This window comes from Ipomoea nil, unplaced genomic scaffold (genome assembly GCF_001879475.1).
Source record: "Ipomoea nil cultivar Tokyo-kokei standard unplaced genomic scaffold, Asagao_1.1 scaffold1026, whole genome shotgun sequence".
In the NCBI taxonomy this organism is placed as follows: domain Eukaryota; kingdom Viridiplantae; phylum Streptophyta; class Magnoliopsida; order Solanales; family Convolvulaceae; genus Ipomoea; species Ipomoea nil.
The window spans coordinates 759510-780539 of NW_017617454.1; the positions used below are offsets into that span (position 1 = coordinate 759510).

General features: G+C 37.0%; 5 protein-coding genes and 1 long non-coding RNA gene across 7 annotated transcripts; 3 read left to right on the forward strand and 3 right to left on the reverse strand.

Moving 5' to 3' along the window:
• Nucleotides 1-1502: 1502 nt before the first annotated feature.
• LOC109180582 (glycerol-3-phosphate 2-O-acyltransferase 6-like) lies at nt 1503-3302 on the reverse strand. The gene is made up of 2 exons (XM_019330239.1): nt 2605-3302; nt 1503-2512 (listed from the first exon to the last, which is right to left on the reverse strand). Exons 1-2 carry the CDS (start codon nt 3235-3237, stop codon nt 1613-1615), a joined length of 1533 nt encoding a protein of 510 aa, XP_019185784.1. The 5' UTR covers nt 3238-3302; the 3' UTR covers nt 1503-1612.
• Nucleotides 3303-6514: 3212 nt separating this feature from the next.
• Nucleotides 6515-7603, forward strand: LOC109180187 (thaumatin-like protein). Its single transcript, XM_019329675.1, has one exon. It carries the CDS (start codon nt 6676-6678, stop codon nt 7450-7452), a length of 777 nt encoding a protein of 258 aa, XP_019185220.1. The 5' UTR covers nt 6515-6675; the 3' UTR covers nt 7453-7603.
• Nucleotides 7604-11636: 4033 nt separating this feature from the next.
• Nucleotides 11637-12013, reverse strand: LOC109180414. Its single transcript, XR_002054072.1, has 2 exons — nt 11797-12013; nt 11637-11750 (listed from the first exon to the last, which is right to left on the reverse strand). It is a non-coding gene; the product is annotated as an uncharacterized LOC109180414 (long non-coding RNA).
• A 349-nt stretch (nt 12014-12362) lies between these two features.
• Nucleotides 12363-14046, reverse strand: LOC109180413 (LOB domain-containing protein 27-like). Of its 2 annotated transcripts, none has more exons than XM_019329967.1 (3): nt 13234-14046; nt 13104-13147; nt 12363-12580 (listed from the first exon to the last, which is right to left on the reverse strand). In XM_019329967.1, the coding sequence occupies exons 1-3, from the start codon at nt 13809-13811 to the stop codon at nt 12573-12575; spliced, it is 630 nt and encodes a 209-aa protein (XP_019185512.1). In that variant the 5' UTR covers nt 13812-14046; the 3' UTR covers nt 12363-12572. The 2 variants fall into 2 exon arrangements, with proteins under 2 accessions (XP_019185512.1, XP_019185511.1); XM_019329966.1 differs by having other exon boundaries at nt 12363-12591.
• Nucleotides 14047-14912: 866 nt separating this feature from the next.
• LOC109180218 lies at nt 14913-15491 on the forward strand. The gene has a single exon (XM_019329707.1). It carries the CDS (start codon nt 14913-14915, stop codon nt 15489-15491), a length of 579 nt encoding a protein of 192 aa, XP_019185252.1.
• A 658-nt stretch (nt 15492-16149) lies between these two features.
• On the forward strand, nt 16150-20445 carry LOC109180409 (uncharacterized protein YtfP). The gene is made up of 16 exons (XM_019329959.1): nt 16150-16393; nt 16472-16597; nt 16776-16835; nt 17053-17166; nt 17267-17354; nt 17494-17639; nt 17742-17843; nt 18090-18161; nt 18232-18331; nt 18410-18492; nt 18663-18740; nt 18830-18928; nt 19012-19062; nt 19214-19270; nt 19350-19391; nt 19662-20445. The coding sequence occupies exons 1-16, from the start codon at nt 16238-16240 to the stop codon at nt 19767-19769; spliced, it is 1482 nt and encodes a 493-aa protein (XP_019185504.1). The 5' UTR covers nt 16150-16237; the 3' UTR covers nt 19770-20445.
• The last annotated feature ends 585 nt before the right edge of the window (nt 20446-21030 follow it).

Here is a 21030-nt window from a genome sequence, read left to right on the forward strand (position 1 = left end):
GGCCAAGATAATGTCAACATTGCTAGTAGAAATCCTTAGTATAATTAATTCCAAAGCCCCATAAGAGTTAGGCCATAGATATCAAGTTGACTTTTTTTCTTTCTTTCTTTACATAGATTAAGCCCACTTGGTGGAGTTTGAGTTGTTATACCATGGATCAGAGTCCATCTAGTAAGGTGAATCCTGATTTTAAATAATGTATAAATTGAGTATTTTTAAAATATAAATTGTGTTTATAAGTCAAAACACATAACAAATATAGAAGGAAATTTGAAAATACAGTACAAGGTCATTAAATCATAATCTGTTAATATTGTGTGACACTAGTATTTGGAAGGAACTTGATAATCAATTACATATATGTTAGCATTCAAAAAAAAAAAATTACATATATGTTAACATTGTGTGTTCGTAGTATACAAATTGTGAATTTTTAAAATATAAATTGTGAATATTTAGACTCGGACACAAATTAATTTGCGGTGGACACCACTTTGCATCTCATCACAACAACTAAGGTAAACAGTTTTCAGATATAATTGAAGCATCTCATAAATGAAGAGGTTTGACTTAGTTCAGTTGAGACAGTGCCTCTTAAATGTTAGCTCAAAATGCTAAGTTCTCATCTGTCAATGACATACCAGAAAAACATAGGCTTGCACTTTGACCACCTGCCAATTAACTCATCCAATATCTCATCATGTCACAAGAAAATTGAAATATTTTCTTCCTATCCATTCTTAAAAGCTTAACGGCAACCAAACAAGATGGGTACCCGCCTTCTAAGTCAACTAGCATTTTCTAAAAGAGTATTGCTATTTTCATTGTTTAAAGAGTACATACTCTTGGGAACTCATAATTCTCTTAGTTTACATAGTTTGCTTATTCTTTTATTTACGAAAAAATCCCACTTGACGGATACTCCCGGTAGGGTACTCAGTCAGGTATGCACCTTGACAGATAGGACGTACAACTCGATTACTTGCTTGGAGGACGGGCCAAACTCTAGTAATCTGGCCTCGGTTCCATTGCGTGACTTGTTGACCGGCCCGGTTGAGCGACCAGATTAGGAAGTCAGAGACTAGGGGTCCCGATCGGGTGCCGCGCTCAGAGGCGGTGAGTGAAGATTCGGCGGGGATTCTTTCCTATTTTGGCGCGGGATTTTCTTTTTTTCATATTAGGAAGTTGATTTAACGGTTTGGAAGCTTGCCTAAGTTCAATTTTGTTAGTTTCTTTCTTCTTTTCTTTCCCAAAGCTCATATATCTGGTATAAATACCTATGGAATCACATTGTAAAGAGTTTCGATCAATTCTAGTGCAATTACTCTGTTCACGTTCTCTCTCAATTTTACTTAATAATTTTATAATTGTGTTGATCCGCCGTCCAACTATGATTTCACCATTACCTTACTTGTAGTTAATTTTCTCGAATGACAAATTTATATTTTTTTTGTACACTTTAACTTATAAGAAAAAGTGTAATTTCCCCTCTTGAAAAACATACTACATTTGTAATTGAAAGAGCAACGTGCAGATTTGTATTGTGTGTATAGTGGATCGTAATGGAGATCAGTGAAGAAGCTAAAAATGGCAGGGAAGGTATCAATGGATGTTAGCAGCCCATTACTTTGTTAGGAACGAGTCTGGCTTTATGATTCACGGTTCCATCGTTTCCGGCCAAAGCTCGGTACTTGTCCTTCCTAGTAAAGCCGGTGCACTCGTACGATAATGTCGCCGCAATTATCCTCTGTATGTAATTCGCGACATCGTGGCTGGATTTTCCGGCGCCGCAAGTGAGTTGACGCGGCAGCTTGTTCAAGAAGTTGACTTCGTAGGCGGGGCTGGGGTTCATGAAGAAGTAGAAGGGGTCCATTCCTTTCCACCCTGTCGCCGTCGTCCCGTGAAACACGCTCATTCTGTTCGACATCGCCACCGGCACCAGCTCGTCGGTTAATTCCGCGAACAGCGCGGAGAATCTCAGCAGTAATGGCTCCCTGCATGTTGTCCCTTCGGGGCATATGGCTAAGTCTCCTTCTTGCAATAGCTTCTTGATCATGTTGGCGTCGGTGACGCGGTCGCGGCTCAGGCGCACGGTTTTGATGGGGGAGATGATCTCGGAGAGGCGTGAGAGCGAGTATGTGACGGCCGGAATGGGGCGGCCCAGGGCGGCGGAGAGGAAAATCGGGTCGAGAAGTGTTCGGTGCGAGCATACGAAGAGGACTCCTGTTTGGCCGGTGGACTTGGAAGCTGGCGGCGGCGGGGTGCCTTTTACGGAGACTCTGACGCCCAGTGCCCAGAAAGCATAGTACACCACCGGCATCGGGAGGAGCGCCCCGGCGGCGATACGCAAGCAAGCTAGAAGAAAGCCTATTGGGATCCAGAGAATGATCAAAAGGGCCATTATAGGACTTGGCTTTTGAACCAGCCGGCCGTCGTGGAAAACTATCGGCCTTGGCAACTTGTCAGCGCTCAACGGCTTCACCTCCGGCTCCGGTGGAACCAAGTAACTTTCCTGCAACATTAACAAAATGGAAACAAGTTTTTGTTGAGTTTGTCTCATATAAGGATCAAGAATATGAATTTCTCTAGTTAATTTCAACCAACATTGCAGAGTTTCAGAAAATCACTGTCACGATAGCCCAGGCCAACATTAGGAGCCGATGAAGATCCAAATGCATTACGAACGGCGTTAGCTTTGTTTTCCCCGACAAGGATCCCAGGATGTTTCACGAACCCAGTGGCTCTGCCTTTATACGTCGAAATCTCTGTCCCCATAACCATATCAGCGCCCAAATATTCCTTCAAGAATGTCTCCGCCATGATTCTTGGATTCGCGGTGAGCACGCATCTCCTCCCACAGGACGAGAAAACGCGCCACGTCTCGGGGTGCAGGTCGGCGGAATAGAATTTGGGCAGGACGGCACGCGCCACCGACTCGATACTGGACACCTTCATCCCTGCAAACGTCGCGAATATCAGCACGCGGACTCCGGCGGACTCTGAGATAAAGTAGTAGAAAACTCCGGCGAGCGGAGTGGCCAAGAGGAGAAACAGCAGCCGGAAAATGCCGCCGGCTTCGAATGCCACGACTGCGTAATAAGGGAACGAGCTGCGTCCGACCAACAACGTTCCGTCCATGTCAGCCACCACCGAGTGATCGTCACGACCGTCGGAGGAACATCGGTCGATTGTGGGGAATTCACGAAGGACATTTGATGAATCTGTGCCGGCCATCATATCGCTGGTTTAAGTTCCTAGCTTTTCTAGTGAAAGAACGGTGACACTTGTGAGCATTAAATAGAGCGTGGGAACTAAGATATTGACTTTGGTCTGTAGGGCAAGTTTTGACTTATGCGATCAAGGCGGTCTTGCCGATATCTCCAAAAGTAGTTTGAATCGAGGGAGAGCCATCTTGGGAATTACCAAAACTGAATGTCAATGCATGGAAATTATTAGTGTATGGATCATGGTCCATAGAGTGTTATGTGTATTATATATAACAAAAATTATATTTTTAATATACTAAACGTACATTATTTTGTATTAAATATATATTATATAAAATAATATAATTTTAGTACTTATATAATGCGTTTTTTTTTAATATAATGTATGATGGGGTATGGACCCAATGGGTTAGAGGTCCAAGAGGAGAATGAACAAAGAAATGGGCTTGCTACAATGGGCTCAAAGAATAGGAGAATCTGCCCCGTGGACTTTGAGAAGACCTCGTGAAGAGCTCGAACTAGTATGGAGCCGAGTCCAGAGAGCCGACATCCACGAGAGTCGGTCTGACAGGTGACCGTTGCCACTTCAATGCCTGCCATTAATATGGGTCAATCCAGCCGTTGGAAGAGTCCCGTAGCGACGGCCCAACGTCTCTTAGACTTTATTTCCTATTACTGTGCATTAATGCTTGTATTTAACTAGTGTATAGGCCGGCCACCTATAAATAGGCCTCCCACAAAATGTTTGTGGGAGCCTTTTCCAAGTCCAGGACACTCGGAAATCACAAAGCTAACCATAGATTTTACAGCCACCTTTTTCTTACGAGTCATTTTCCACTTTTCTCTTTCGGTAAATCCACCAATTTAACAGATTGTGTTGGACCTCCGCGTGCTGCCAAAAGTCCTAAAACCAACAATGTACATTTTAAATATACTAAAAATATATTATTTGTGTACTGAAGATACAATATTTGATAATATAATCTACACAAATGTGTGAATATTGCTCCACTCAATAATGATTGATCAATGCAATACTTGGGTAGGATTAAGCATATTATTGGGAGAAGGATTAAGCATATTATTAGCATCCCCTAATATTTAAAAATTGAAAAAATGTCAAATTGCCTCTAAGCATTTGGTTCCCTAAATAAAAAAAAAATAATTCAAATATTATAAATTTGTAAATTTGTCCAATTGAGTTCAAAGTAACTTATTTAACAAGTTACTTCTTCGTATATTTGACGTGTGATATTGTTTTAAAACTTTTTCATATATCAAAGTGAAGATATAATGATATATCCAAGAAGTTGACAAGGTCTTGTATGCCAATTTTTCGGGCCAATTTTCCATCCGACCCTCATGCTATATAAAAGAGGTCAATAAATACAAAGTGTAGACATCTTCTCGTTATTGCCAAGGCCCTTTGAACAAACTATTACTATCATATCCCTGTTCAACAAGAAAAATGTATATATGTTACATCATTTATTTTTCTCTCATATATATATATATATATATATATATATATATATATATATATATATATATTACCGATCAGAAACATTTATTTTTTTTAAAAATGCGGTGATATTTTCGTAAATAATTAAATTTTTAAGTACAAGTTAATTGTGTTAAAAGTGCAAGTAACACCTTCATATAGTGCACCTAAGTACAAGTAAAATGTATTAAAAGTGCAACAAATAATGTACAATGAACGTCAATATTAAATGCACATAACATTATCATTAATTATACCAAACGTTATCATTAAGTGAACCAATGTGAAAGACATTATTATCAGGTGCACCAAATCACCAATGTTAAAAAGGTAAATTACTTTGACTATTAAGTGAAAATGATTGCACTATTAAGTGATTTTACTTGCACACTTGTGCCCAGTTACTTGATCGTACTTTTAACACATGTTACTTGAATCAAAGTTTGAGTTATTTACAAAAATATCATTGCATCTTTTTTATAAATTATATATGATCCGTTAAATGTGTGTGTGTGTGTGAGAGAGAGAGAGAGAGAGAGAGAGAGAGAGAGAGATCAAATGCGGTCGATGTGTTCAGGTGAAGCATATGGTTGAATGAGAGCCATTGATCTTATCAAAATTAACGTTTAAGATGAACACATAAAAAAAAATGGGGAACTGATTCCTGAATAATTTTCAGAACCGGTTCAGGAGATTAATTGGGGAGAAGGTGAATCCAGTGAGATGAATTGTTGAACAGTTTTTTTAATTTTAACATTTTAGAGCAATAAATTGTTACAAAAAAATTATTATTTAAATACTCCTATTGATTATTTAACCAAGTTAAACAGTTAATAATTGTCAAATAACTCAACATTGATTGATAGGCTAACTATTTTACCAAAAAGACACGTTTATTTCATATGATTGATAAAATTAATCTTTATTTTTTATAGAAGTATTATTTGTGGATCTGCAATAAAATATTAAATTGATGTATATTTATAGAAAGTGAGTTGTTAATTTTAAATTTATACTATTACCTTCTCCCATACTGATCACAAATTGCAAGTGTGTGCGCGCTTGATTTTTTTTTTTTTTTTTTGTTTTTCCGTCCATTTGATCCAAAAAAAAAAAAAAAAAAAAAAAAAAAAAAAAAAAACAAACAAACAAACAAACAAAATAAAAAAATTGCAAGTGCTTGATTGTCCTTTTATTTCGAGTAGGAGTTGGATGCTTCAAGGCGGAGGATACTACCTACTACATAGTGAGTTGGAAACTCAGCCTCGATTAAGCTTTATATAATAAAATAAAATAAAATAATATTAAAAGCAGTATAGGCTAGTAGCGTGTTTTTCTAGTCATACAAAAAAAAAAAAAACATTAAATTGTCAATTTTCCATAAAGACTTGTTTGGTGTTTGCAATTCGTTTTTTTTTTTTTTTTTTTTTTTTTTTTTTTTTTGTTACACCATGAGTTGTTTTGAATAGGTCTTAACTATAAAATGTCCCCATCGCACAAAATCGACTCAATTAAAAGGTAAAGTGCTGAATAGGTTGGCTTAGGACGCCTTATCTAAGTCAGGCTGTGTGAACTGTGTTTCGGTCTTTTTTCCTTTCGTTTCGCATGTTTTAGACCTTGATCTAGTTTAATATATTCTGCCTTCTAGTTTCAAAAGAATAAGAGAAGGATTCGAACTCCCGATCTTTCTTAAAAGTCAAGAGTCACGCCAACCAAGTTGGTTTGCAATTCATCTTTAATAATAAGATAACAAAGGATCAAAGGCCAAGTCATGTTCCTTCAATCTTGTTTCTTCCATTCAAAGATATCCAAACTGCCACCTTATTATTAACTTGAAGTAAAATCAAAGAAGAAATTGAAGTTCACCATCTCAACACTTCAATTTTACTTGCTATAAAACCACCTTCAATTCCCTGCTAATGCTCCATCTGAATTACTACAAGCAATATGAAGTTGCCAAACACGTCTCTAGTTTTCGTCCTCTCCGCTGCACTTCACTTTATAGTATACGTACATGTAGAGTCCTGTACCTTCTACGTTACTAACAAATGCTCGTTTCCGATATGGCCGGCGACCGCCCCAAACAGCGGCTACCCCGTGGTGGCAAACGGCGGCTTCTATCTCCCGCCGGGGAAAACCCATAGCTTCCGGGTGCCCGGGGATTGGAGCGGCCGCGTATGGGCAAGAACCGGCTGCGACTTCGACTCCGGCAACCACAAACCCGCATGCGAAACCGGCGACTGCGACGGGAAACTGGAGTGCGACGGCAGCATCGGCCTTCCTCCGGCGACACTGGTGGAATTAACTTTACAAGCCGATAAAGGCAAACCCGATTTCTACGACGTGAGCTTGGTGGACGGATACAACCTCCCCGTCTCGGTTGCGTCGATCCCTTCGTCCTCGAAATGCTACATCGGCGGGTGTATGAAAAGCATGAGGAATGCTTGTCCGGCGGAGCTGCAAGTTGTGAACGGTAACGGAGATGTTGTGGCGTGTAAAAGCGCCTGCTTGGCTTTCAACGCCGACTCCTTTTGCTGCCGGAATCAGTACGGAAGTCCCGACAAATGCAAGCCTAGTTTGTATTCCAAGATGTTTAAGAATGCATGTCCTTCGTACGTTAGCTATGCATTTGATCGGCCGTCTCCGATCGTTAGCTGCTCCTCCGACAAGTATTGGTTTACTTTCTGCCCGGAAAACTTCGGCAGCGGTTCGGTGTCCTCGTAGAGCAGCGTGCAAGCTGTGAAATCTGAATGATATATATAGAAGTCGTGCATGCATATCATAATTCGGAGCTTTGAACTATGCATTCCGAATATCTAGTTTAAATGTAATAAACATGATATAATAATGGAAAACTTTCTACAAAATTAGTTAATTGTAACTTTTAAAAATTGTAATTAAACACGTCTAACAAGTTATTTTATGCATCAAACTTAAAAAAAAATGAATTATTGACCTGTAATAATCGGTAGTTAAGGTTCTGACTAACTTTGACATGTAAACAATCACCGATCGTCTCCTATTGAGCTAGTCGCATGATTCGTTAGCAAGGAGGCAACAAGAAGTTGCATTCTTCAATGACAAAGGCAATCAACGATGGTGTGCAGGTCACTGGTCATTAATTTTTATGCCAGAGTTAGTCGATCAGGACATTATCGGAACTCTAAGACTAACTTTTACGTGCAATTTTGGAGCTTTGATGCACATAAATGGCATGTTGATGTGTTTAATTGCAACAATTAAAAGTTCAAGTATCTAATTAACTTTTTAAGTAAAATTTAATATTTTTTTAACTCTTTTTCCAATACTACTACTACTAATAATAATAAAACACTATAATTTTTTAAATATAAATATTTAGTTTATTTGGGCTTGTATGAATCAGTTAGCCCAAGCAAAACAAAATTCAAATTGGCACAATAATTAATAACAGGCCGAGCAATCTGTAGGGTTTGGCTCTTCTAGAACTTTCTTAGCCCAACTCAGGCAGCTAAAAGTAGGGTTTAAATCACCAAACATCCTGGTGCTTTTATAAGCAGCCTAAGCCCCAGCCGCATCCTGGTGCTTATATAAGCAGCCTAAGCCCCAGCCGCAAAACGATTGTAGTTCTGTACTTATCAGCCGTCTGCTGGTGAATAATCTTTTAGCAAAAATCTAAGTATTTACAACTCTTTTTTTCTACCATTTTGTGGCTTTTTTAGTTTTTAATTTTTTTTTTTTGAGTACTTTGTTTTTTTTAGTTATTTGAAGAGAAATCATGTGATGAGGAAAAAAAACTGCAACAATATGATAGTCATACATTGATTACTTTCCATGATTCATTGTATTTAAGTCTCTGATGATTTCTCTGGTTTTGATTTTATGTTTGTTTGTTTGTTTTTTTTTTAAATTTATACTACTATTCTTTTAGACTTTGGACATGGGAGAGATGATGAATGCACATTGGTCCGTGTTTCTGAAAATTTGTGATTGATAATATCTGTGTTATGCTGTCTGATCTCCCTTATTAATATATGTTTTGATATATTTGATTCTTATATTAATACTAGCAATTTGTATGCGCGATGCGTGAAAATTCATGCCCAATATTAAAATAGTGATAAATACAAATAATTAAAAATTATAATTTGAATTATTTATGCACAAATAATATATGTATTTTGTACACATACATATATAATTTATCATTGATAGAAATTTAATTAAAATATAATTAAGTACTAAATTAATATATAATGATTTTAATAGAATGATAATTAAAAGATAGGAAAAAGATATGATGGATATAGGTGTATAGTAATAATGATGTGTTATTAATGTTAGAATTAAAAACTAACGGTGTTATAACGGTGTAAGGGTAATTTTGTCTAATAACATTGGAATGTACAACAATTAAAGCAAAATGTATATATTTATTAGCATATAAAAAAGAGACAAAAATCAAGGACATAACTTGTATTGACACTTATTATGTTTTTAGATATTTGATTCTTATATTAAATGACTAAATGCTGTCTGGTCCTGATTTCATCAATTCTCAATAAATGATCAAATAGATAGAATATTTTTTATTTGCATAGGATAATAGTAAAATTTGTCTTTTTTAATATTATGGAAAAAATTCTATTGTGTTTAATTTGTGTACAAATTACTTGTCATTGAAGACAATGGGACATGACAAATTTAGAATCCAACATACAGTAAAAATGAGCATTCCAAGGAATTGAGTAACAACTATACTCGTTGCATACACTTCAATTATTTGACATGTAAACCTTTCCGGCATGCATGTGGTCACATAAAGTAAACATTATCATATTTTTTTTGATAATTCAGGTTATCCCACAATTTGGACTTTTTTATTTTACTTTTTAAAAGCTCTCACAACTTGAACTAAATTTTAAAGTTTATGAAATTACTCATCCAACCTATAAAAAATAAATTGAATTAATTTAATTTAAGACTCAACAGCATATTACTTGTCAGAAGGAGTCAAACTAAAAATCAAATAATTCATTAACTCAAATGCCCCCTGATTAATTTTAGGCTGCGCTGAAACAGCATGGGAATAAAATGAAATGTGAAAGTCAAAGAAATGGTCATGTAAATGGGATCAATTTTCCACCTAATAATGGACCAAGTAGTGATTAGCCTATTGATTAATTAGCGGACCAATTATATTATGTAATGCAAATTTTTACCTACCACAAAATGTTTTAAGCTATTTAATTATGTTGCATGTGGAATTGTCCACATAAGTTTTTGTGTTAAAAAATTACAATAAAAACATGGAACTAATGGAAGTGAAATATTGAAAGTGATTCTAGTAAAGAAAATTAGCATTTCTTGTATTTTAATGTGTAGTGAAATTTAATTTATAAAGTGTCTATATGTATATATAATAAATTAAGTTTAATAAAAACTATACACTTTGATGACTATAAGACGATTTTTAATCATGATTGATGATTGATGTTGTTAGAACTGTTTGATCTCTTTATCATCGTTCTTACCTGCATGTCAAACCCGCAATGAGGAAAGTAAGAAATAATAAAAAGTAGCTTACGCACAGGCTTAACTCACTGATTTAGTAGGCAGTATTTAAGAGATTATACTAACAGTGGGTAGATCTCATCCCTTATGTTGGGAGATTATGCTCAAAGTGGGTAGATCTCATCCCTTATGCCCACCGACATTGACATTGTCTGATCTCGCTGCACTATGAGTTGGGAATTCAACCTTTAGAGCATGCACATCAGTGCATTCAGTTTTTTGAGTTTTTATTTTGTTTTATCTTTTTTTTTTTTTCTCTCCCTTATATTTTCTTTTCTAATCACACTTATAATAAACTTCTCAAAAATCACAAAAGAACTCTACTATTATGAATGCTCTTAGGGTGTGTTTGGTTGGTGGGTTTTGCCCATAGGAATGGGTATGAAAGTGATTATTGTTGTTTGGTTGATAAGTTTTTAGAACACTACTATGGGTTTCGAATACCTCATGAATTGAAAAATCCATACCCAAATAAAATAAGGGTTTCATTCCCTTATTCATTCTCAAGCACTACTATTAGTAACCATTCTCATTCCACCCTACCACCAAACATGTTAAATACTTTCAAAAAAACCCATTACCATTACCAAGTATTTGATACCCATTCCGATTCTGATTCCGATTCCTATGTACGAATCAACACACCCTTAAATAGTTAGAAATTCAACATTTAGAGAGAAGAAATAGTAAAAAGTAAGATGGAAAGTTAAAAGAAATTGTCAGACAATTTGGTCAAAGTCGTGTTTGCCATTCTAATATTTTGTTTTTGGCAATGTGAAAGGAAGCGTTCAAACTTGGGGCGTGCATGGACCTTTGACTATCCACCCTCCACCTATTCCCCAATCCCCACCTGTCTCGTGTCTATTACCCATTCAAATTATTGTCTCCCATTCATTCAACCTACCAAGTCTTTACTCCTTGGACAAGTAACAAGTATAATTAAACGAGATACAAATTGTACAATATTTGAACTTCATTTACTCCCTAAGTATTTATTCAGACTTGATATATATACTCAGTCTAAGTAATCATCTCATAACAACAACAATGACAACTGTACTCCAATAAAATTATAAAATTTTTGGGGTAGGGGCCAGGGGAGTGGTCCCATTTGATCCTATCCTATATATAAGTGTGTGTGTTGTTGTGTTTGGAGCAATTCAAAGGAACTTGGAAATCATCAAAAGAAGTTGAGGGGTTTCTTGTCGCAGGAGAGAGGACACTGCGCTTTGCCTGCCTGCGGTGACAAAGCTAAGTGTCCTTCTCTTGTGACGAGAAGCCCACAATTTCTTGTTTAATTTGTTAATGGAGATCAGATGTGGGCATATCTTCAATATGTACTTCAAGAGTTGGTATAGGTCAGTAGCTTATTTTTATTGATTTTGTAATTCATTCCAATACAATATTTTGAGTTACAGGAAAATCCATAATGAATTTGGGTGAAGATGTCTTTGTAACCCTAGAACAAGCTGGGTGAAGCCATTTTGAGTTACAAGAAGATTCATGATGATCAACAATTGAAGTTTTGGCTGGGTAAAGTCTGTCTTCGGCATAAGCTAATAAGTTTTGGATGAAGCTTTTTTGTGACCTCTTTTGGGTTAACACCATCTTGTGATCCTTTGTGGCCTCTTTTGAGTGAACACCGTCTTGTGACCTTGGTCGCAATGGTGATCTTGGTCGTTCCTTTGTGACCTCTTTTGGGTGAACATCATCTTGTGACCTTGGTCGCTCCTTTGTGACCTCTTTTGGGTGAACGGTCGCTCCTTTGTGACTTCTTTTGGGTGAACACCATCTTGTGACCACCATAATCGACAAATGATCATATATAAGAAGGTAAACAAACTTAGAGTCATAGATGGACAATTCAAATCAAGAATACCATGCATATCAATAGATAGCTCATAGCTCTAACGGAAAGTCAAGAACTTTGTGATTACAGTTACATTAATTGTTCAATATTGTTTGATAATTGATAGTATGTAGATGAGCCTTATTTAATTGTCATTTTGACAATTTTTTTTTTTTTATTTGTTCACAATGTTTTCTTTCAGAAGCAAATAATAAAGAAATCTCTCCCCTGAGGTCATGCAATTAAGCAGTTCCGAAAAGTAAAATAGACAAAACCTGATCCCAAAATGAAAGAGTGATAGATCCTCTCCTGAGCTTTGACCATGTCTCCAAACACTCCTCAGCAACACTTGCAATCAAGATCAAGCTTTAAACATAAATGCCTCCAAAGACTCCTCAACAACACTTTGCAGAATGCATGCATCTCTTGCGTATCATCAGCATCATCCTCCTGTATTAAATCTAATCAAATTGTATAACTCAATAAGAGAAAAGAAAAGGACGTTTAGTAACTCATCTCTCTGCAACTTTGACTCTCATAAAAATTACAAAATTTTGATACACGCTGAAGGATTCAATTCAAACTGACCATTTCAAAAAGAACTACTCGGTAATAAATTACAGACAACTATATATGTTATAAGTGCAGTTACTAAGTGCTTCAATTCGGCAGCCTATACTAATTTATTTCTCATTTCCTTTCCTCATGTACAAGGGCGGGCAGTACTAGTAAGGCTATAATTAGTTTTATATATTCATCCATATATGTTTTATATATTGTGTTGCGTGCACTCCCGCCGCCTTGTTATCGGAGCCGGCAAAAGAGACCATAATGAGGTAAACTAGCCTAGGCTGCCGTGGTGGTAAAACTATTAAAATTTAATGTTATAAAAAATTAATAAATAAAATTTAAAAAATAAATAAATATGGGGGAAGAAGTCAAAATTAAATCTAATCCCGGGTGAGCGAGAGACCAGCGGCTGCATTCCTGAGATCAGTTTGGGACGACGATACCGAACTGCAAATTAAAGAATAATTGATTTTTAAACAATTTAGCACTACTGTTCTTATCTAGACTACAACGTTGTTGTAATAGGATGAAACCTCGAATTAGATGCCTCCTTGGTTGCAGGTTCGTCGCCTGGGATGAGACCATAATAATCTGGAAAGTTTTCATGCGGAAATATGAGCGCCGATGATAAGTCGTTGTATTCTGCACAGGAAATAGGATCCAAACTCGACAGATTCGTCCGGTCGGACGATAATACATCCGTCCAACCATAACCGCCGTCGCTGCAATTATCGTCATTTGAGTCCATAGATTTCAGTAGCTGCTCGCGGCAGCGCTCCAGCTGCCCACGCACGCACCGGAGCTCATCTTCCGCCTGCGAAAGTCGATGCCGGAGATAACAGATATACTCGACGCAGCCGTGAACGGGGAAGCGGTGGCGCATGTTGGCCTCGAAAATGATGGATTTCATGGCGTCCGCCTTCTTGTCGTCGTCGTCGATGTTCTTGAGCGTTTTAAGGATGTTGCTTACGCCGAAGAGACGGTGCGCGTTCTGGAATGTTTTTGGTTGGGTGGCCGGGAAATACTGCGCCAAGGCGCAGTCGGAGGAACACTTCCTTCTTTGGTGTTTGCAGGCTGCACAGGCTTGGCTGTTGCCACCTTTTACAGTCATGATCTCTCCTGTTTTCCTGCATCTTCTTTACTTATACTCTGTAAATTAAATATTAAATATCATTTATAAAATAATGGATAATAATCACTAACGGCCGATAGAAGCCCATCTTGAATTCAAATTAAAATTTCCCAAGACACCAGATACTGTACGGAAAAAAAAAGAGACCCAGCTGTCGTGTGGCTCTAAATGCTTGAGATGAATATGGAAAGGCAAGGCTAATACGCCTGCTGACTAGATGGCGTCAAAGTTTCAAAGTTCTTGGTTGATTATTGCATGTCTTTTAGAGCCCCTCAAGATCTTTATCATCTCCTTTGCAGCACATTTGGATCATAAAATATAATAATTAACATTAATGTGAATAGACATATTTCACTGTTAGTTTATTTTGGTTATTTATTTTTAAAAATACTCCGTATTATTTAGGGGATGCTTTTGCATGTGGAATAGTCATTTTTAGAGAATCATGGTATTAACTATTCTTAACAGATTTTTTATTATAAAAAATACTCCTTACACATATGCTTATATATAATATATATAATTAAATATGACAACATCTTTTCGGTGAGGCTGTGAGACACAACATGAATGTACAAATCAATGACAAGATATGCTAGTGCATTTAGAACGGGATAAAAAGAGTTTATTGTGTGCAAATAGCATATATATATATATATATATATATATATATATATATATATATATATAAATGCTTAGTTTAATTTGAATTAGTATTTTTATTCACTCTTGATGCCTGAGATTGAAAATGGAAGGAAATTCATTTCCATCCATTTTGGATGGATGAGAAATTCCGATTTTTCAGGTGTGTTGTTGTGGTACTCTTATATCTTATCCACGTGCATGAAATTGTATGCATGTTGCTTTAAATTTTAAAATGACAATGAAAATTAGAAATGTAGAACGAATTTAGCTCAATCTTTGATACCCTCCCTGGATCAATTTCATCATCATATTAATCTTGGGGGGTAATGATCTGATAGATTTTTGTTCTAGCTGAGCTGGATGATCATTGTTCTTGCTAATTAACAGGTTTTAATTTGAATAGAATATATATCTATTTATTTATAAATGTGCAGTATGGATCAAATGTTTGAAAACGCAAAAGTTGTTCGGCTGAAAGAACACAACAAAGGGAAGTATCTGGTGGCGAATAACGACGAGAAGACGTTGAAGCAGCGCAGCGATGGTTCCACAAGAAACGCCCTTTGGACGGTGGAAGCGGTGGAGGGGCAACGGTACCTGCGGCTGAGGAGCTGCCACGGGAAATACCTGACGGCATCAAACATGCCGTTAATCCCCCGGGGGAGTTGCCAGAGGGTGGTGGCTAGTTTGCCGGACAGATTGACCTCCGCCACGGAGTGGGAGATTGAAGGGGAAGGAATCGTGCGGCTCAAGACTCGGTACGGCCAATTCCTTAGGCAGAACGGCGGGATTATGCCGTGGAGGAACACGCTGGTGCACAACAACCGCGTCAACAGATCCTCGCTCTGGGAAATCGAGGTCATCAATGAGACCGCCGCCTGCGAGGCCGCGGTTAACAACTGCCAACTTGCTGTCCCTGATTCCACCATCACCAAATCGCAAGCTCTCGCTCCCATCAAATTTCCCAATCTCGCTAGTTTAAAGCTTAAACAACGTTCCAGACAAGATAGATGAAGGATCGCGTGATGTCTCTGAATTATGAAAAAAAAAAAGAAAAAAGTTGGTTTGACCAATAAATTAACAAACAAAATGGAACAGAGAGAGTATTATTATTGGAGATGTACTCTTCATTTTAGTTTTGGGAGGTTTTCGATTTTCTATTCCCCCTTCCCCATTTTTGTTTGTAATTGATTTTCTTTCCCCCCCTCCCCTTTTCCCTTTTTTTTTTTTTTTTTTTTTTTTTTTGTAATTGATTCTGATTTTATATGAATGAAACCTATTATTATTCACAAAATGAAAAATCCTGCTACTTGATTTCGAAATGATAATTATTAATTAATCTATAAGTATTCATGAAATCGAAATAATCCTGCTACTAATTATTATTTACATGATAATTAACCTATAATTATCCATGAAATTGAAATAATCTTTTTTATTTTTGATAGTCTAAAATTTAGGAGTTAATTATTTAATATAAATATATTTTTTGCTTAGCTTCTTGCATGGTAGCGTTGGGGCTATGACGACCTTGTTAGTTTCACGACTAAAGGACTCGATTTGTTAAGAAAATGGAATAATAGTAAAAAAGAATCAATCAAGCACAAATTAAAATATAATCTTTCTTATCTTCTTAGAGCGTATTTTTACACCGTTCCACCATAGCCGGTCCGACCGGTTTAACAAAGTCGAATTTATCGAGTCTTGTTCTAAGGCTTCTAGCAAGCAGTTCAGTTCGTTACTCGACAAGAAAGCCCGAAATGAGCATCGTGAGTTTCGCCTCTCCGCAGTACATTTACCGCGTCGGATTTGCTTCTCAAACTTCATCAAATCTCTCGAGAATCTTCACCAGCTACGCATTCTTCGCCCGCCATCGAAGAAGATTTAATGCAGTTTCGCTCTCTCTAACTCCAAAGGTAAGTATTAGCCGCCTGCGCATTGGGTTCCTTGTAATTCAGTTCCTGCTCAACTCACTATGTGTATTCACTAAGCAGTCGGATGAAGAGCTGCTGGTGGTGGTGGGTGGCGGAGCTGCCGGAATGTACGGTGCAATTAACGCCAAGACGGTTGCGCCGAATCTTAAAGTCGTTGTAATTGAGAAAGGGAAGCCCTTATCCAAGGTTGGTCTCTTCCTCTCTGACTATTGATGTGTTTTCTTTTTCCGGGATTATTTTATAAATATTCCAACACCTATATGGATCTCTGATAACTTGCTTGTATGCGTGATTGATATTTGCGTTTCTAAATTACAATTACTTATGTCGAGAATTCAGAAGTTTTTGTGCTGTCCTTCTCCAGGTGAAAATTTCTGGAGGAGGCCGCTGTAACGTGACAAATGGGCATTATGCTGATCATATGGTGAGTATGCTATAATGATCATTGTGTTACTGTTTTTTGTTTATCAATTAGAAACATACGAGGATTCTTAGTGGGTGTTATTTAAAACTTTAGTACCGTGCCTTGTTTTATTGTACCACTTGGAAAAGTTTGCAGCTTGGAAGAATATGTTTCCGTTATTTTCTTTATAGAAACAGTATGCAGTTATGCTTGAGATTCTCTAACATTAACTGTGTAGCTTTTGGCAGACAACTATCCAAGGGGCAACAAGGAACTGAGAGGCTCATTTTTCACTGTCCATGGTCCAATGGATACTATGTCTTGGTTCTCCAACAATGGAGTGGAGCTGAAAGTAATCTCAGAGCTACATTCACTTTGTTTTGTTTGTTTGTTTGTTTTTTTTTTCCCCTCCTGCTTGATGTTAACAAGAAAAAATTGTAATTCTGCCCCAGATTGAGGAAGATGGAAGGGTATTTCCAGTAAGCAATAGTTCGTCTTCCATTATTGATTGCCTCATGTCTGAAGCAAAGAAGAGGGGAGGTATGTACACTATCATGCTAGGAGATTTTAATGTCCTCTATGCTGGGATTTTTTGTTTTGTTTTTTTTGGTTGGGAAAGATGGGTGGGGTTCTTGAAAGTTTATGTTTTCATCCATTGATTTGTTAGTTCCTCAATCAGTCTCAGTGCAGACTGGAAAAACTGTCACAAGTGTATCTCACATTACTGGTGGGAAGTTCACTGTCAAGCTAGAGAAACGTTCTATTGACCATGTTGAGTATGTGGAAGCAGACTATCTATTGATTGCTAGTGGTAGTAGTCAGCAGGTATTTTATCTGATTGATAATGGTAATAGTGCATTGTTTAATAATTTGAGACATTGACTGAACCCCACTAATTTTACTTGGCATGTATTTGTGCTGCTTCAGGGTTATGATCTTGCCACTCAACTTGGCCATTCTATCATAAAACCTGTTCCCAGCTTATTCACTTTCAAGATTGATGATTTGCAGTTACTAGAGTTATCTGGGGTAGTTGCATTCTTGGTTTACAGTCTCTTATCACAAAGTTGCCTTGTACACTTTCTTTTTACTTTTTAGAGCCACAACTTTTGGTATTTAACATATGTTTTGATTGTCTTGATTCAACACCCTGTTTCTTTTTGGTGTTTGCTAATGACAGGACCCCATGCCTCATTGCATATGTTATAGATGCTTGTGGTAATGATGTATAAACGTAAAATCCTTATTCATATATTTCTGACGTATCTCTTTCAGGTCACATTTCCTAAAGTGAAAGCAAAACTGAAGTTAGAATCCCTTCAGAAGAATGTCCCACAGCTTACACAGGCATGCTTTTCTAACAAATTGTACATTGAATTAACTTTTTGTGTACAGAACCATAACCTTGAGTTGTTAGGTTGGTCCCATGTTAGTGACACATTGGGGACTTAGTGGACCGGTGATTCTTCGGTTATCTGCTTGGGGAGCACGTTATCTTGCAAGTTCAGATTATAAGGGTACAATATACGTTTTGAGTTTTATTTATTTCCAGTATAATTGTCCCATTTATTCTATCTAGTCATACATGAATGCAGGAACACTGTTGGTGGATTTTGCTCCTGATCATCATATTGATGATTTGAAGTCTGTACTCATTAAGCACAAGAATCAGTTTGCGGTACTTCTGTTTTCAAACCATTTCAACTCCATGAAGTTTCTTGTTCCTCATTCTGTTTACCTGAAGGAGATTTGGAAACTAATTTTAACTTCATATTTCACAATCAAATCTATGTTTTATTTTATTCTTTTAATGACCTTTTAACCTTACATCTCTTTCTTCCCATGCAGAGACAAAAGTTGCTCAACTCTTGTCCAATGGAGCTTGGTCTTGTCAAGAGATTTTGGAAGTATATATTAGACCGTGAGGTTGAATGACGATTCCAGTTGCAGGATCGCTGTTTATGTTCTATGCATCAATATCTTCTTGATTGTACATGTCCACTATTTCTTTGCAGGGACTAGATGGAGATATCTTTTGGTCTTCCATTTCCAACAATTTGGTGATGTCCATTGTGTTTACTTTAAAGCATTGTTCCTTTACTGTGAAGGGAAAGGTAAGCCGTTCTAGTTTTCTTGCTTTTATGTATTCAGTGGGTTGGTAACGGAAAGAATATTTGTGTTTTCATAATACTTGAAGGGACAATTTAAGGATGAATTTGTCACCGCTGGAGGAGTTCCATTGTCGGAGGTGCTCTCTTTTTCTTTTGCCACTACTTCAATGGGGATGCATCATATAATCTATATATATCATTTATATCAATTGCTCTCTTGAAACCTTGTGAGCTGATATGCATTTTGATTACTGAGTTCAACTTTTCTACCTTATGCCTTTCAAGCAGATTTACTTGAATACAATGCAAAGCAGGATCCATCCATGTCTATATTTTGCTGGAGAGGTTCACTATCCTGCTTATTATGAATTGCTTTATTTTGCTATGTATGATCTTATGTTTTGATACCCGATGATTTCTGTAGGTACTAAATGTTGATGGTATAACTGGAGGGTTTAATTTTCAGGTAATGGGAGTGTGTTCTATACTGATCTCCCACCATTGACAGATGTAGCTTGACATTTATTTATGCAGTTAATAAATTGAAATTGTATACAGCTTGGAAGGAGCAATAATTTAGCAGCTTCCTTTGTTATGTCTTATGAATTTGGTCATCTTCTTTGTTTTTCCTTTTTTCTTTGAGAGGGAGGCGGGAGGGTGGCTATAACAAACTTATTTTTGTTCTTCGCTTCTCTGTTCCTCATGTTCTAATTGTCTAAATTCCCAACTGCTGCAGAATGCTTGGTCAGGTGGATATATTGCAGGAACAAGCATTGGCAACCAATCTATAGCCAATATAGAAGGAAAATATGTTTGTGAAAGCATGCTTTGTGACAAGAGTTAAGGACAATATTGCCTTAGTCTCATATGATTCAGTTAAACTCCCATCCCTTTGCTTTGCTTTCAAAACCAGGTCGATGTAAATCACGGTGACTCAGTGGCTCAGCAGACAGGGTCAAATGCCGGTGCGCACAAGGGATCTACCCACTTTGAACATAATCCCCATACTGCCGCCGCAAAAGTTCGAACATTGGTCTCTTCTCTCAAATACTGCCTACTGAACCATTGACCTAAGCACATGCGGGCCACGCTATTTTTTATTCAATACCTAGGTGGAAGTTTTGTACACGAAATTGCTGTGAATGTTTCGTTTTCCTAGACAATCAATTATCATACATTTAGAGTTGTAAGTGGGATTTGTTGCATTTTCTTGACATCGACTTTGTATGTTCTGTTATGTCTTATTATGTGCTGATTAAGTTGCATGACCAATCAGATTAAGGGCGTTGCTGACTTTGCTTTGTGGCAATCCCTGTCGACGATCAATCAGTATAGCATAATGAAAACTTTATGTGAATTAACAGGAAATGGGATTACATTTTATATTCTTCTCACTTTATGTGTCATACCCATTTCCCATTGGCCGTGTACGAGTAATAAATTACTAAAGCAACACTATTAACGTAAGAAAAAGTTGGATTTGTTTAGTGATGCTTGCAAATCGGACTACTTGTGTTGTAGGGTGCACAAAGTGCAAATTACAGCCAATGTAAAGATGAAATCTCGTACATGGCACATGAACTTGTAAAGTATTAATAAAACTTACAACAATAATATATATCTTACATAAACTTGACTCTTGTAAGATTTAAATGCCGGTTTTTTTTTTTTTTTTTTTTTTTTTTTTTTTTTAAGAAATAAACAACTTCATTAATTAAGAGTCATCAGCGAGTACACTAAGAATAGTGGAGGGAGGTACATTCCTCCATTCGTTACAATCGGTATTCGCGGATCGTTTAGCAAACATAAAGTTAATGTCAAAGAGTTCACTAGCTAGATTCTTAATATCCTTAAGAATAAGATCAAAGTAGGAGATACAAGAGAGATCATTCAGTCTTTTAATGACAAACAGTGTGTGATTCCACAAGAGCCGATTGGAAGCCCAACGATTCAGTGCTTCTCTGACCGCAATGGCCTCCGCTGTTTTCGGGTGGTAAGAGCCTTCCCACTTCTTCTCTAACGTGCCCTCAGAGTCTCTAATGATGCATCCAATTCCTGTTCTTTTATTTTTAAAATCATTCGCCGCATCAACGTTCAATTTGAGC

Coding starts and splice junctions, on each gene's coding strand:
- LOC109180409 (XM_019329959.1), top strand. CDS start 16,238: ATGAGCATCGTGAGTTTCGCCTCTCCGCAGTACATTTACCGCGTCGGA. Junction 16,394..16,471: donor CGCTCTCTCTAACTCCAAAG/GTAAGTATTAGC, acceptor TTCACTAAGCAG/TCGGATGAAGAGCTGCTGGT. Junction 17,355..17,493: donor TGAAGCAAAGAAGAGGGGAG/GTATGTACACTA, acceptor TTCCTCAATCAG/TCTCAGTGCAGACTGGAAAA.
- LOC109180218 (XM_019329707.1), top strand. CDS start 14,913: ATGGATCAAATGTTTGAAAACGCAAAAGTTGTTCGGCTGAAAGAACAC.
- LOC109180187 (XM_019329675.1), top strand. CDS start 6,676: ATGAAGTTGCCAAACACGTCTCTAGTTTTCGTCCTCTCCGCTGCACTT.
- LOC109180582 (XM_019330239.1), bottom strand. CDS start 3,237: ATGATGGCCGGCACAGATTCATCAAATGTCCTTCGTGAATTCCCCACA. Junction 2,513..2,604: donor ATTTTCTGAAACTCTGCAAT/GTTGGTTGAAAT, acceptor TTAATGTTGCAG/GAAAGTTACTTGGTTCCACC.
- LOC109180413 (XM_019329966.1), bottom strand. CDS start 13,811: ATGACTGTAAAAGGTGGCAACAGCCAAGCCTGTGCAGCCTGCAAACAC. Junction 13,148..13,233: donor AAGGAGGCATCTAATTCGAG/GTTTCATCCTAT, acceptor TTTAATTTGCAG/TTCGGTATCGTCGTCCCAAA. Junction 12,592..13,103: donor TCTCAGGAATGCAGCCGCTG/GTCTCTCGCTCA, acceptor CAATTTGATTAG/ATTTAATACAGGAGGATGAT.